This window comes from Amblyraja radiata, chromosome 34 (genome assembly GCF_010909765.2).
Source record: "Amblyraja radiata isolate CabotCenter1 chromosome 34, sAmbRad1.1.pri, whole genome shotgun sequence".
Taxonomy (NCBI): domain Eukaryota; kingdom Metazoa; phylum Chordata; class Chondrichthyes; order Rajiformes; family Rajidae; genus Amblyraja; species Amblyraja radiata.
The window spans coordinates 18,539,501-18,555,950 of NC_045989.1; the positions used below are offsets into that span (position 1 = coordinate 18,539,501).

At 43.7% G+C, this 16,450-nt stretch overlaps 1 protein-coding gene across 1 annotated transcript in view; it reads right to left on the reverse strand.

Annotated features, from left to right (window-relative positions):
- The window catches only part of adamts17 (ADAM metallopeptidase with thrombospondin type 1 motif 17), a 179,630-nt gene that overhangs the window by 159,061 nt on the left and 4,119 nt on the right, over positions 1 to 16,450 (reverse strand). Inside the window, exons 3-4 of the mRNA XM_033050346.1 lie at positions 16,291 to 16,447; positions 7,514 to 7,674 (exon numbers count right to left, since the gene is read on the reverse strand). Coding sequence (XP_032906237.1) covers positions 7,514 to 7,674; positions 16,291 to 16,447 — 318 coding nt within the window. The remainder of the gene's footprint in view (positions 1 to 7,513; positions 7,675 to 16,290; positions 16,448 to 16,450) is intronic.

The window sequence follows — 16,450 nt, forward strand, 5'->3', positions numbered from 1 at the left end:
CTGTAGTCATGTCTACTATGTTCTGTTGTGCTGAAGCAAAGCAAGGGACACATGACAATAAACTCTTGAATCTTGAAGACTACATCGGCTCGTAACAAATTCATCTTGGAGTGTATGAGACAGTAGGTTTTTAAACTACACTGCATGTCTCTGTATGAATGCAGTGAAAATGAAAGGTAATGTTGACAATCAAGCATTCATATGCCAAACCTTGTGCTTTATGAAATTCAATACAAGGAGACTCGCTCCAGAAGTTATAAATTTCAAGCACTCTCAAAATAATTCTCAGCTACTTGTCTCAATGACCAACAAGGACGATTCACACAATGAGTTTCGAGCCAGATTCAGCTCTCAGTCTGACTGTGTGGGAGTAATTATCTCCTTCTGCCTAGTGCTCAAATGGGAGAAAAACAGTGCTGCATATCTAAAATAAAAACGGAAAATGCCTCCGTCGGAGGAGAAAATGTTAACATTTCAGATCAATGACCTTTCATTTGAACTCAGATCATTGCCTCATTGGATCATAGTTCATAGGTTTAAGGGTTATAGGAGCAGATTTAGGCCATTCGGCCCATCGAGCCTACTCCGCCATTCAATCATGGCTGATCTACCATTCCCTCTCAACCCCATTCTCCTGCCTTTTCCCCACAACCTTTGACACCCTCACTGGTCAAGAATTTGACAATCTCAGTTTCTCAATCTGCCGAAGCTATGCATCCTGTTGAAAATTGTGCATTTTGTTTTAATATTTACAAAGGGTTGCAGGTTATTTCTGCTTTTTGCAAACAAAAATGAAAGGAGAGGTGGAAGTGGGCCAAAATAATCAAAATGACAAATAATTAGTTAAAACCACTAAAGATAAACAGACAAATGGAAGGGTATGGGGGCAATACTAAGAGAGGGGGGAGTGAAATTAAAGAAATCAAAATCTTTGGCAAATGACAGATAAAATATAGAGCAGAATATAACAAGACAGCTACACAAGGAGGCTTGTGGAATATTATAATTGACATAACATTCTTACAACATCAGTGCGAGTGGTTGTTGATTACAAACTAAACATAATACTGTAAATTAAAAAAATGTTAAATAACTTACAAAGCAACATTTCAGAACTGGGACTGACTCCAGGTACAGAAAGAGAAGGGGAGAAAAATAACATGAACAGAATGACAAAGTAACCAATGTCCAGGATATAAAGATTTCCATCGCGGGACTTTTAGAGGTTAGAACACTGTGACATAGACTGATTCTTCACTCATGTGAACCTTTCTTTTACATTTGAATATTCAACATGTACAGCAGTTAGATTAAATGCTAGAAGTTATATGACATGGGTTAACAAGTTTCTAGGATGCGCCCCGCACCAAAGACTTTCACAAACTACTCATTAGCAATGGTTGATATTCCCAGACAAACACTTAAACCCTGTTAATGAGGACCAACTTCTAAAAGATCAAATATTTAATTAAAAGTTACTAGCGAGTAGTAATTTGCATTCCAAGATTGGAAGGAGCTGCTGATATTTTCAGACTTTCTTTGCATCCAGTTCCTTAACTCTTTTGTCATTAAAAGAAGTCACATTTTTGTAAACCTGCATCTGCAGTTCCTTGGGTTTGCACTTCGCTGCTGAGTTACTCCAGCATTGTGCCTTTTTTATGTAACCCTTCTAAATCTGTCTGCTGTACCACTAAGGCAATCAGCTCAAAAAGAACACATTCAGACATAGAAGCAATCCTGTACAATTCTCAAACAAAAAGAACATCAAGTAAAAAGCCCGACAGGCAGGAGACAAGTACGTGATAGATCCAACTGACTGCCTGCATTGTCATCTTCCACCCTCAGGTTCAAAGCCATTATAGAGAACTTCTTCAAATGAATTTCCTTCACCAGTGTTAATCCTGAAACGGATACTGAGCCAGAAATGTGTACAACAGATGGAAGGTTTTTTTTCTTAAAAGGAGTTGGATAAAAGAAGAAAATAGAGGGGTGTTGAGGGTTAGGAAATGAATGCAAGTGCTTAGGAATCCTGACATCAATGGCCTGATGTGTGGAAGTCCTCAAGAGACTAGATATACGGAAAGACAAATGCTCAGGTGCGGAAGTAGTGAGGAGATTAGAGGCAGGAGGGATTTGAAAACAGTGAGAATTTTAAATCGGGAGATTAGAATGTCAAGATTGGAAGAAACAATGACATGGAAAATGGACAAGAAACAATTCTGAGGGAACTCAACAGATCAAGCAGTATCTGTGGAGGGAATGGACAGACTGAAGAACATTGTCTATCATTTACTCCACAGATGCTGCCTGACCCACACAGATCCTCGAGCAATGTGTGTTTTGCTCAAGATTCCAGCCACTGCAGTCTCGTGTCGAGAATGGCTTAAGCATAACTCCACCCAAATATAGGCACCATATGCTGGAGTAACTCAGCGGGACTGGTAGCATCTCTGGAGAGAAGGAATGGGTGACGTTTCGGAAGAAGGGTCTCGACCCGAAACACCACCCATTCCTTCTCTCTGGAGATGCTGCCTGTCCCGCTGAGTTACGCCAGCATCTTGTGTCTATCTTCGATTTAAAGCAGCATCTGCAGTTCCTTCCTACACACTAACTCCACCCAAATGTTCACAGGACAATCTCACCAGCTACCAAAGCAGATTCTGAAGAGTGCCTTTGCAATTTTGCAAGGAATGGAATGTGTTTTCCTCACCAAGAGCGGCACTGAGGCAGATGGAAGAGGTATTCCAAGTTACGAGAGGCACAGAAAGGGCAAATTGGAAACAACCATTCCCACAGAGAGCATAGCAAGAGGATCTGAAGAAGAATCTTTCCACCAAGGTGGCTGGTAAGGAACCAAGGCAACACATAGCTCAAGCTGGTGGTGGAGGCAGGTACTCTCATAATATTTAGGAAGCATCTGGAATCACTAAAATATAGTCAGCTATCACTGGTAAATGGAATTAGTACAGATAATGATAGACACCACTGACATGAGTGGCTAAAGGGCCTCATTTCTCAGCTGTATGGCTTGGAGGTAGAAATCCCATCAACGGAATGCCCCAATAAATCAACTGGGTCAACTAGACAAGTGCAAATATTAATTCCTCCACTTTGCAAAAGGGAAATAAAAATGACCAGAAGCTTAAGAGAACAACGAGTCACAATCTGAAAACTTAAGGCAAATGGGAAAAGGGAAGCTGAGAAGATTGTTTCTGGAATTAGATTTCCAAATAATCACTTTCAAGGGAATGGGAGCAATTGATATGCACATTGTTGGGACGACAGATGGCACAATGGGCTAAAGTGTTCGGCTGGCGACCGGAAGGTAGCCGGTTCGAATCCCGCTTGGAGTGCATACTGTTGTTGTGTCCTTGGGCAAGACACTTCACCCACCTTTGCCTGTGTGTGAATGTGTGTGAATGTGTGTGAGTGATTGGTGGTGGTCGGAGGGGCCGTAGGCGCAGAATGGCAGCCACGCTTCCGTCAGTCTGCCCCAGGGCAGCTGTGGCTACAGAAGTAGTTTACCACCACCGAGTGTGACTGAGGAGTGAATGAATAATGCGATGTAAAGCGCCTTGAGTATTAGAAAGGCGCTATATAAATCCCATCCATTATTATTATTATTATTGTTGATTAGCCCAGAACTTACACACTAGTAGAGCAGACAAGGGGCTGAATGGCCTGCTAGGCTTCTATACTTTGCCAAAGATTAAAGGCCTTTGCACGGCTCCCCATAACCTTCCCGTTGTGCCCCATTTTTGTTAAAGATCAGACAAAAGATGCGCATGGTTAGCTGTAAAGGGTGTAGTGGGTGCGGCACTACTGGAAGATAGCAGAGAATGTGCTCCCGTGTGCAATCTATACCAGTGCACCCTCTGGAGGCAGTGCCAGGTACTACCAGCCCAACCAACCTCAGCTAACTCTGCCCAGGGCACTAGAGTGGGTGAAGATTAAAACCTACTGCTTGTGTGCCAAAGCCATTTTGTTTCCAATACATAAAAAAAACTATTTGCATGCTTAATCCCACTCAAATTACCCAATGGATTAAACACCAGTCCTATTCACTTTTAATGTTTTCTTCAAAACACATTTTATTCTGATAAATAGCCAATACAAATGTTCCCATCGTCTAAAATATTTTATTCATGCCCTACTAAAGTCAACTTTCCTACCAATGGTTTTCCTACTAAGACATTTAAGAATCACTTAGACCAGTACATGATCCCACTACTGACCACATCTTCCCATCTCCACCCCTTTCTGCTTCCCACAGACCGTTCCCTCCGAAACTCCCTAGTCAACTCGTCCCTTCCCACCCAAATCACCCCCTCCCCGGGTACTTTCTCCTGCAATCGCAAGAGATGCAACACCTGCCCATTTACCTTCCCCCTCGACTCCATCCAAAGACCTAAACAGTCTTTCCAGGTGGCAGAGGTTCACTTGCACCTCCTCCAACCTCATCTACTATATCCGCTGTTCCAGGTGTCATCTTCTCTACATCGGCAAGACCAAGCGCAGGCTCGGCGATCGTTTCGCTGAACAGCTCCGCTCAGTCCACCTTAACCTGCCTGATCTCCCGGTGGCTCAGCACTTCAACTCCCCCTCCCATTCCCAATCAGTCCTTTCTATCCTGGGCCTCCTCCATTGTCAGAGAGAGGCCCAGCACAAATTGGAGGAACAGCACCATTTTATGCTTGGGTAGCTTAAACCGCAGCGGTATGAACATTGACTTCTCTAACTTAAGATAGCCCTTTCTTTCTCTCTCCATCCCCTCTCCAGTTCTCCCACTAGTCTTAATGTCTCCGACTACATTCGATCTTTGTCCCACCCCCTCCTCTGACATCAGTCTGAAGAAGGGTCTCGACCCGAAATGTCGCCCATTCCTTCTCTCCAGAGATGCTGCCTGTCCCGCTGAGTTACTCCAGCATTTTGTGTCTACCTTCGATTTATACCAGCGTCAGCAGTTCTTTCCCACACATTAGGTTTAGATGGATAGGGGACAAAAGCAGTCAGGTGGAGCTAGTATAGATGAGGTAGGTTGGTTGGTTGGTGGGCCAGTTGGGCCGAAGGGCCAGTTTCCACGCTGTATGACTGATTCTAAAGACAACAAGCAACTTCCTTAGAGGGGTTTGTACCAACTAGAAAGCAATTGGAAGCCTTTGCATTCACACCCACACAGTTTCTGTTCAGCACTCAGTGTCCCTGGAAGGTCAATGCACAAGGGTTCAGGTCGGGAAAGTGTCGTGGCCCATTGGCGATCAAGTACTTGAGGTTCGTCACAAAAGTGATCTTCTAGCAATAGAAAACTTCCGTTGAGTTTTGTTTATTGTCACGTGTACCGAGGTACAGTGAAATGCTTTTGTTGCGCGCTAACTATTCAGTGGGAAAACAAATACATGATTACAATCGAGCCATCCACAGTTTACAGATACATAATAAGTTTGGTGTTATATCATTTCTGAGACAGTGAAACTTGTGTTGTCACACAATAACGTTCAAGATAAACTCCAGTAAAGTCCGATGAACAATAGTCCGAAGGTCTCTAATGAGGCAGATAGTAGCTCAGGGTTGTTCTCTAGTTGTTGGTAGGATGGTTCAGTTGCCTGACAACCGGAAGGAAAGTGTCCCTGAATCTGGAGGTGTGCCTTTTCACACTTCTGTACGTTTTGGCTGATGGGAGAGGGGATTGATTAATCATCGTCCTTGATTAAGGAATGGAATGAAGGACAAATGTCATCAACACTGAGGAGAAATTGGTTTTAAAGCACCATGACAACACAAGTTTCAGCGCCTCGGAAATGATAAAACATCAAGCCTAGTAACAAAGTTAGCTCATGTACTTCAGCGAGGCAGGCTTCCAAACAGAAGCACCGATGGGAATAGTGATCCACAATCAGAACAGTCAACAACTCCCCAACCACATATGTCAATGGTATTCACAACAAAATGAATTGGTTGATGGGATTTTCTTGTGTTACAAGGTCATGGATTCAAATCCCATTCCATCTAAGGATGCAATTGAGACTCAAAGCTAAAAGATCCATTTAATATCATGAAGATATTTGTTTATTTCTATTTAAGAAAAAAATGCCCCTGAAACAGAGGGCGCTTTATAAAGAAATTGATGAGCAAACCAGGAGGTGAGACAAGCTGGAGGCTAGTTTACTCACTGCATAGTTTGGATTCTGCATGCGCTGCTGAAGGTGGTGGGGAGTGAAGTAATGACGCCCGTCAAAAAGGAAGTTGGGCAAATACAGGACATAGAAACATAGAAAATAGGTGCAGGAGTAGGCCCTTCGGCCCATCGAGCCTGCACCGCCATTCAATATCATGGCTGATCATCCAACTCAGTATCCTGTACCTGCCTTCTCTCAATACCCCCTGATCCCTTTAGCCACAAGGGCCACATCTAACTCCCTCTTAAATATAGCCAATGAACTGGCCTCAACTACCTTCTGTGGCAGGGAATTCCAGAGATTCACCACTCTCTGTGTGAAAAATGTTTTCCTCATCTCGGTCCTAAAAGATTTCCCCCTTATCCTAAAACTGTGACCCCTTGTTCTGGACTGTGACCCCTTGTTCTGGACAAAGAGCAAGAAATAAACATATTGCTATTCAAAGACTCAAAGCGGACCTGATGAGCTAAATGCGATTCTATGAACCTAAACTTAAGTGCCATCTGCCTCGAGTGGCGTTTGGCAAGTACTGGGCTTTAAGCTAGCCATTCACAACTTTGACAGAGTGAATCTAGATCAGGTACGACAGCACAGCTGGCAAACCTATGGCCTCACTAATCTGGTGATTTGGATGCAATCCTGTCCTCCAGAGCAGCCTGCGTAGAGTTTACACGTTCTCCATGTGGCCTTATGTGGGTTTCCTCCCAAAGGGTTAAAGAGGTGCAGATTAGAAGGTTAATAACTACCACAGCCGCCCTTAATTTATAGGCGGGAGAGTGGGCAAGTTGATGGGAATGGCAGGAGAATATAATGGGATCAGTGTAAGTATTGCCTGATGATTTCTGCAGGCTTGGTGGGTCAAAGGACCCATTTTCACTTGAAATTAGATGTCGATCAGAGATCTCTCCAAACCCAGGACTTGATATAAAGTGCTGGAGAAACTCAGCGGGTGCAGCAGCATCTATGGAGCGAAGGAAATAGGCAACGTTTTTGGGTTTCGGCCCGAAAGGTTGCCTATTTCCTTCGCTCCATAGATGCTGCTGCACCCGCTGAGTTTCTCCAGCATTTTTGTGTACCTTCGATTTTCCAGCATCTGCAGTTCCTTCATAAACACTTGATATAAAGTGTATTACTAACATCAATTGGGGAGGGGAAGAGAGGAAAAAAAGCATTCTTGTTCAAGTAATTTTCTCAGCGATTTGGCCTTAAAATTAAAAAGGGAGCATTTGGATAGTTGCTGGGATTAACCAGCCTGATATGAAGGGTGAGGAAATCACCAACTTGGATACAAGCCACCTACATTCACAAACCACTGGCTACAGCACACAGTAACGTACCATATTCATGACAGTGAGGAGGAACCTCTGGGCTGCTTCTGCACCGTGATACTCCACCATGTCCGAATCTGCCACCACTAACGTCTCCACCGTGTATTCGTTCGTTAAGCGGATGGCATTTCTTCTGAGTTGGTCAGTTGCTCTCTTCAGCTTCTGTCTTCCTAGGAGGAGAGGTGACACCTTTATATGCACTCAGCTACTATGCAGAATTCAACTGTACACAGCATGACAACCTGTTAACCCAGACGTTACTCCACCAGACAACACAGCTTCATAACCCATCAGTACCCGACACTCCTCTCCACTCTGAGACCCGGTTAGGTCTTGACCTCTGACACTAGCTGTGTACACTTTGCACGTTGTCCCAAGGTCTTGTGCATTTTTTCTGCCCGCTCCAGTTTCTCCCCACATCCCAAAGCCATGCAGGGTGGCAGGATACTTGGCCACTGTAAATTGCCCCAAGTGGTAGAATCTTGGGTTGGTGGGGGCAAGACCGACAAAGTGAATGGTAGGGCTCTGGGAAGCGTTGTGGAGCAGATGGATCTAGAGGTGCTGGTACACCGTCCGTTGAAAGCGGCATCACAGGTAGATGTGGTGGTCAATAAGGCTTTGGCACATTGGCTTTCATCAGTCAGAGTATTGAGTGTAGAAGTTGGGATGTCATGTTGCAGTTGTATAAGACGTTGGTGAGACTGCATTTAGAGTATTGTGTTCAGTTCTGGGCACCATGTTATAGAAAAGATGTTGTCATGCTGGGAAGGGTGCGGAGAAGATTTACGAGGATGTGGCCAGGACTCAAGGGTCTGACCTGCAAGGATTAGTTGAGCAGGCAAGGACTCTATTCCCAGTGCACAGGAGGATGAGGGAGTGATCTTATAGATCATGAGAGGTATACATAGGGTAAATGCACAATCCTCCAAAATAAATATTCCTTGTCCATCACCAAGCACGGCAAGAATAAAATATTTTAATACACAAGAGAAGGCCCAAAGCTCTCTGTTCAGTCCACCTCTTTAAGAGACACCCTCAGGCAATTATTCATTGATCTTCTGCATAAAAGCAAGTTCTGCAACCACGTTTGAGGTTGGCGGTGAAGGAAGCAACAGGTTAATATTTTAACAGTGAGAGTATTAAAAAGATTTAATACAATTTTTCCACTGCCACTGGCAAATAATTTCAAAAGCTAAAGTGCTCATTGTGATGAGTTGCTTCATCCAGAGCACTCCCTGGATTATTCAGTCAAGACACCTGGCTGTCCATCTGTTGCTACTGTTTTTGAAAGGGTGTACAAGAGTCCAATCCATATCCAAAGTTCCAGAGACCACCCTTGACAGAGACTCCCCACACTTCCTCATGGGCTGCCCAGCCATCTTGCACATCCCAAACAATGACTCTGGGGTGGGATTCAACTCCGACTGATATTCCACCTCCCAAACAGGGAAACACACGGGCCATTCTCTTTCCCCTATTGCATCAAAGATCACTGGACAATGCAAATACTAGGTGAAACAAAACTAACCTTTACTGCACAGCCTTTTGTCTCCTATTCACCCCTTTGTCCACCCATCCACCAATCCACCCCCTCACCTGTCTCCACCCATCACTTACCCCCCTGCTACACCCATCTTTCTCTCCCCTACTACAATCTGTTTGAAGAAGGGTCTCAACCCAAAAGAGTCGCCTATCCATGATCTCCTGAGATGCTGCCTGATCTGCTGAGTTAATACGACACAGTGGTTTTGATCAAGATTCCAGCATCTGCAGTTCCTTGTGTCTATGACAAATTAAATCCTTTGATGGATTACTGGGCTAGTCCCAAACCTTCACAATCTCCAAAACTCCTGATAAAGAACAAATATCAGAACTTGGCTCATGAAATATTAAGCTCTCTAATTGCTCGAGTATCCAATCAGTAAACACACTTTAGAAGGGCAAAACTCACTAGGTTTGCGACTAACAAAGGTGAAGGATTTGGTCAAGTCCCAATAACTAGCAACTATAATCATTGCATACGTGAGTGTCTGTATTGCCCCTCACTTGTACAATACCAGTGCCTTAGTGGTACAAAACCCAAGGGAGAAAGCCCCGAGACTCATTTTCATTTTTCAGACTCACTTTGGACTTTTCCTATTTCTTTTGTAAATGGCGCCACAATATGGCGGCGGGTGCAAGATTTTCACCGTGTAGGGCATACGTGACAATAACCAACCATTGAACCAATGGAGACCTCAGTGAAACTTACATAATAATGAAAGGCACAGATAGAGTGGATGTGGAAAGGATGTTTCCACTGGTGGGAGAGTCTAGGACCAGAGGTCACATCCTCAGAATTAAAGGGTGCTCTTTTAGAAAGGAGGTGAGGAGGAACCTCTTAAGTCAGAAGGTAGTTAATCTGCGGAGCTCATTGCCACAGAGGGCTGTGGAGGCCATCAGTGAATATTTTTAAAGTAGAGATAGACAAATTCCTGATTAGAAAGGGTGTCAAGGATTATGGGGAGAAGACAGGAAGATGGGATTAGGAGGCAGCGATCAGCCATGAGTGCATAGCGGAGTAGACTCGATGGGCCGAATGGCCTAATTCTACTCCTATAACTCATGAACTTATGAACCATTAATTAAGCTCAGCTCCCAAGCCTACGCTCCCCTACTCAGGAAACCAACTCATCTGATATTATCACCAGCAGAATAAACTATTACACAAGGGGCTTCTTCCATCAAACTTTCTAACTGCGGGAATGCCTGCAGGGTGGGACCACGCTCATCCTGCAGAGTTGGTTAAGCCCTTTAATGACACAATTACTCAGTGTCCTCACCATGAACCTTTTCATTTAACTACTGCCCCGATTGAAGACCTTTCAGAATCAAACCATGTTATTTGGCATTTAATTTTAACTAGATCTTTCCCATAATCTTGTGTTTTAATACAAGCACCAAGCAGATTTAGAAGAGTTTATCAAAAAACATAAATATCAGGCAGAAGGTTATATGGGGAATACATATAATCTGGATAAACCCGTTAGACTTGCTAAAAGTAGACACAAAAAGCTGGAGTAACTCAGCGAGACAGGCAGCATCTCTGGAGAGAAGGAATAGTTGACGATTCGGGTCGAGACCCTTCCTCAGAGTCTCGACCCGAAACATCACCCATTCCTTCTCTCCAGAGCTGCTGCCTGTCCCGCTGAGTTACTCCAGCTTTTTGTGTCTATCTTCGGTTTAAACCGGCATCTGCAGTTCCTTCCACACTTTGTTAAACTAGCTAATCTTTGTTGTCTAATGCATTTTCCTATCATACAGCTGGATTTCATTTTGGGAGATGATCTTTGAAATAAACCAAACCAAACAAATTTACAGACACAGGAAGAATTTATAAACATGCTATTTGCAAACATCCGGCCAAGGTGAATTGAACAGCAAAATACATAGATAAGTATAGGCAGCAGTGGAGACAGAAGTCTTTATTGTATTTATTAAGTGTTTAGATGTACACTTAAAGGGCCCTGACCTTCAAGAGTATGCACAGTGCTGCTATGTGATTAGGTTGGAGGAGAAGAGGGTTTTTTTTTAAACTAATAACAGCAAGATGGGCCAAATGTTGCAACAGAAGTCAGCCAGGGATCAGGTAGCAAAAAAAAAAAGTTCTTACCAAAAGTTATTGACTGCAACTTGAGGACGTGACCTAAACAAAGCTTCCCCGCTGTGCTGATAGGCAACAAGCACTGGCAACCTTCATGGTCCCAAATACTGACCAGCAGTTGGCAACTTCCAACAGCTTTGAGCACGGAGCCAACTCCAACAAAGTACAGGCCAACACGAGAGAGAACAGACCATTCCCTCGCCCGTATCCTGCAAATTGACCAGGTATTACAGTGGCCACCATTCCAGGTGCTTGCCTTCACTTGCTAGGCTTTGCCCACCTCTCTTTTCCAGCTTTCTCCCTCTACAACAATGTCTCAAGAGGGTTTCTGACCCAAAATGTCACCTAAACATTCCCTCCGCAGATGCTGTCTGGTCTGCTGAGGTCCGCCAGCACTTTGAGTTTTGATCAAGATTCTTTGTGTCTCTAGGTACTCAAACATCTCAAAGTAGCCTACCATGTAAAGCCTACGTATGCAAAGGTCTTGCTGCAGTCCATATTTACTGCATGTATTGTCCTACCCTCAAAATTCAATTATATTTATGAGACACAATCTTCCATACACAAGGCCATGCTGTGATCTCCATTTCTCATGAAATTTCTACACTGCCCTTTCAAGTAGAGCTCTCTACATATTTCCCCTAGGAAACTTTCCAGAAAACACTTAACAAATTTCACATCGTATGAGCAATGGCAGTTCCAGTCTGCATTAGAAAAGTTAAAATCCCCAATGACATCCCGACCATTCTTGCACGTTTCTGCAGCCAAACCAACAGCATTCTGTTTAAGAAGGAACTGCAGATGCTGGAAAATCGAAGGTACACAAAAATGCTGGAGAAACTCAGCGGGTGCAGCAGCATCTATGGAGCGAAGGAAATAGGCAACGTTTCGGGCTGAAACCCTTCTTCAGACTTCTGGTCTGGTGCCATTCCAAATCTAGGCCATATTGATGAATGCCAATTGCTTGGTGTTTTAGCACAATTAATATGAACATGAAGTGAAAAAAGCTCAATTGTCGTAGAAAAAGGAAAAAAGGAAAAATAAATTTAAAAAAAAAAATCAGGATAACTGGATCCAACAAGCTGTCTTCTAGGCATGGGTAGGAACCAGTGTGCAGTAAATGCAAGAAACAGCTGCATTGCTTCATGGCCTCCGTGGACAGTCAAGAGTTTAAGCAAATCGCTGCATCAGCTCTTCTTACAAATTTCCCCACAACTTAATTATTTTAGTTATTTACTGTCTGACAGATATCAAATGTCACAGATTAAAATTTTAAGTTAACAGTAGCAAAACAGAATCATGTAATGTAAACACAGGCAAGGTCAGTTCCTGAAAGATATCACGGGATGATTAATTATTTGTCTGACGCACATAGTGTGCTAAAAATCCTATCCATAAGTGCCCTTCAAAGCACAACCACTCTGGCTAGGGAGATTTCTCTGGAATTCCCTGCCTTTAAATCCAGGACTGATAGCCCAAAACATCCACTATTCCAACAAATAATGTTTGTCTTGCACAAAACCCAACTCCCTTGGCCGGGTACGAGCGGACATGAATTCATGACTTGTGACATTTAAAAGAATGAGAGGAGATCTGTTGAGATGACTTAGAAATGTTATTGATACACGAAGTATCACTGGAGGCACAAGGAGGTGCTGGTCCACAAAAAAACAAAACAGAAAGTGCTAAGTAACTCAGTAACTCAGTGAGTCTGGCAGCATCTCTGCAGAACAGAGATGAGTGATGTTTGGGGTTGGGACCTTTTCTCAGATTCACTGGGTTGGAGTAAGGATCATCTATCATTAAGAAACAAATTGCCGGAAGAACTCAGCAGACCAGGCAGCAGTTGTAGAGGAAAATGGACATGTTTCAAGCTGGGACTTATATTCAGAAGATGCTGAGAATGCTCCTTCAAGATTATAACATCTGAAGTCTCTTGTGCCTCTCATCTATTAACACAAAATATAAAATAGTCTGGACAGGACCTTCAGCCCACAAAGAACATAATGTCTTCTTAAGCTAACCTCTTCTGCCTGCATGTGTTCCATATCCCCCCTAAAAAATGCTTAAGCATTACTATTGTATCTGTTTCCACCATCCCAGGTGGTACATTCCTGGCACCCACCACTCTGTAAAACAACATGCTCTACACATCTCCTTTACAGTTTCTCCTTCTCACTTTGAGGCCATGTACTTTAGTATTTGACAATTCCACCATGGAAAAAAAGATGGTATCCTATCTACGCTGCTCATAATTTTTTGATGCTTCTACAAGATCTCCTCTTAGCCTCCACTGTTCCAGAGAAAACAATCCAACTATGTCCAACCTTTCCTTATTGCTCAAACCCTTCAATCCAGACACCATTCTGATAACCCCCTTCTCTAACCTACCCAAAGTATGTCGTTATTGCAATCAAAATGCCCCATGTCACAACTAGCGTGCATGGTTTTCACCAGCAGAAAAAGATATTGGTGCAGCAACCAGAAAATAAATATGCATCACACCTTCGTTCAGGCATAGCCCCACATTGCAAGGAATCATTTGATCTGCAGATTAGCCGATAGATAAAGTTTGGAATACCAGGTTAAATTGAAAATTAGCCAGAACATCATTGGTTTATTTTCTATCCTTCAGCACAAAAGCGGCTGTTCCTGTGGTACTGCTTTATGTTCTGGCAATTTTCATGGCAGAGAATAATAATGGGCCAGATCAGTAGGGATCCAGTTGCCACCCACAGTACTGACCAAGTGACCCACCAAATACAAGTGCCCTCTCGAGGCAGAGCAGACCACAAGTGTGGACCAGGGTTCAGTCCAGAGGAGAAGATCCCAGCCTGGAAAACCCTGACCGTTTGGCACCGTACGGTCACCAACAGTCTTTGAATATTTATCAATGCTTTTGATAATCAAAGATATTTATAAATGCAAGGTCTCAAATAATAAAAACTGCGTACATATTATAAATGAAAAATAAAAACATTTTAAAAAAAACGTATCTTTCTTGTCAAGGTTGGCTGATTAAGGCAAAGGATTTGACCCAGCTCAGCCCCGTAAACCTCTGCTGCTACAGTGGGACTTGCAGTGAAAAGGCCATATGTGTCTGCATCCGACCATTACCTCGACTCTGATCCAGAGATTAGAACAACCCACAAGGAGGACCAAGTAGCACCAAGTGTACTGCCGGCTGGAGGGAGCCATGATCCGGCTGAACATAGTTGTCAAAGCGGGCAAGATCAGCCAAAGAAACCTGGGCCGAGAGCACAACCGAGGAGATCCTCCAACAATGTCCCAAAGATCAGAAAGTTCACCATCTTTCCCCTCCACGCTGGGTCAAACAATATCTTGACGTCAAATACATCCACCCTCCCTTTCATCTGGGACTCAATACTTTGAACATGTTTGATCAGAGCTTTCATACAGCAGAGCTGCTGACAGAAGCCAAGTTTGAGCAAGCGCCACCTGATAGCACCAATCTGATGTTCCACATTGGGTAGATAGACATCAGTGTTGGAACATCCCTGGAATACAGCCACAATTAATAATAATAATAATGGATGGGATTTATATAGCGCCTTTCTAATACTCAAGGCGCTTTAGATCGCATTATTCATTCACTCCTCAGTCACACTCGGTGGTGGTAAGCTACTTCTGTAGCCACAGCTGCCCTGGGGCAGACTGACGGAAGCGTGACTGCCATTCTGCGCCTACGGCCCCTCCGACCATCACCAATCACTCACACACATTCACATACTTCACACACAGGCAAAGGTGGGTGAAGTGTCTTGCCCAAGGACACAACGACAGTATGCACTCCAAGCGGGATTCGAACCGGCTACCTTCCGGTTGCCAGCCGAACACTTAGCCCATTGTGCCATCTGTCGTCCCAAATTAGTTCTGGGGAACCATCACTGGCGAGTTGTTGCTTTGTTATGACCAGCGGAATCTGCCTGTTTTTAGTGTCAAGGATCGTAATGCTACATGTATCTCGAGCATCGTTTCCTAATTCTACATTGTTAGTGTCAATCCAATATCAAATATGACCAACATCTCAAATTTCCCAAAAGCAAATAATTAGGCAAACAAACACCCATTTTCTCCCTTTAGTTAAAATGGTTCATGTTTCCACTTTAGGCATTTAATCGACAATGAGGAAATTCCACACCATTCCCCTACTACACCTCAACAGCAATGAAAGTGAAAATTCCAATCACATGCACCCAAATTTGGTAATACAACACCCACATTGTCCAATACAATGGCAGAACTCCAACAACATGGATTCCACCAGTTTGAAGAAGTGTCTCGACCCAAAACGTCACCCTTCCTTCGCTCCAGAGATGCTGGCTACCCCGCTGAGTTACTCAAGCATTGCGTGGCTATTTTTGGTGTAAACCAGCATCTGCAGTTTCTTCCAACACACGAGTTCCACCCTTACCTTTAATGAAGTCCATATGGAGTTGCCACATGCAACCAGTGACCAGATGCTTAGCTATCCACATATATTTAAATGATGTTGCTGATTGTTGGATTATTTGTTGCCTTGTGTAGGTGATTAGTAGGAAAATGACAGGGGGGGAGACAAGAGGTCAGGGTGGGGTTGAAGGGGTACGAAGAGAGAGAAAAATGAGTGGGAGAATTGAATATATGGGATTGGGCTGTGGTTAGAGAGTCAGCGTAGACTTGATGAGACCAAACAGCTTCCTTTCATCATGAGTAAAGGAGAGAAAAACATCACCACTTTTGGACTTTGAGATACAGCATAGAAACAGGCCTGCCTGTGCCAACCAGCGATCACCCCATAGACTAGCACCTTCCTACTCACTAGGGACAATTTACAATTTACAGAAGCCAATTAAACTCTTTGGAGTATGGGTGGAAACCAAGCACCCAGAGAAAACCCATGCGGTCACAGGGAGAACGCACAAACTCTGGTCAGATACACCTGTAGTCAGGATCGAACCCAGGTGTGTGGTGCTGCAAGGCAGCAACTCCACCACTGTGCCTCTTTTCTGAAGTACTTATTCAAGGTCTTATCGCACAAGCTGATCAGCTTCTCATTCCGTCATTGTTTAAAACATGTGCATTCACAACCCTGACATTAATTCGCACTCTTTCCTCCAAACTCACTTCTAAAAAAATTTACCTTTGATCACCTTGCAGAAGTCAGAGCTGTGATTCTTCTTGGATGCGAGGGGCTGCTTGTGCCTGTAAATCCGGTGAACTTCCCCACTGAATGAAGAGTTAATTTTGTTCACAGGTTCTATGGACAACAGATCGTCACCAATCTGGATATATCCCAACTA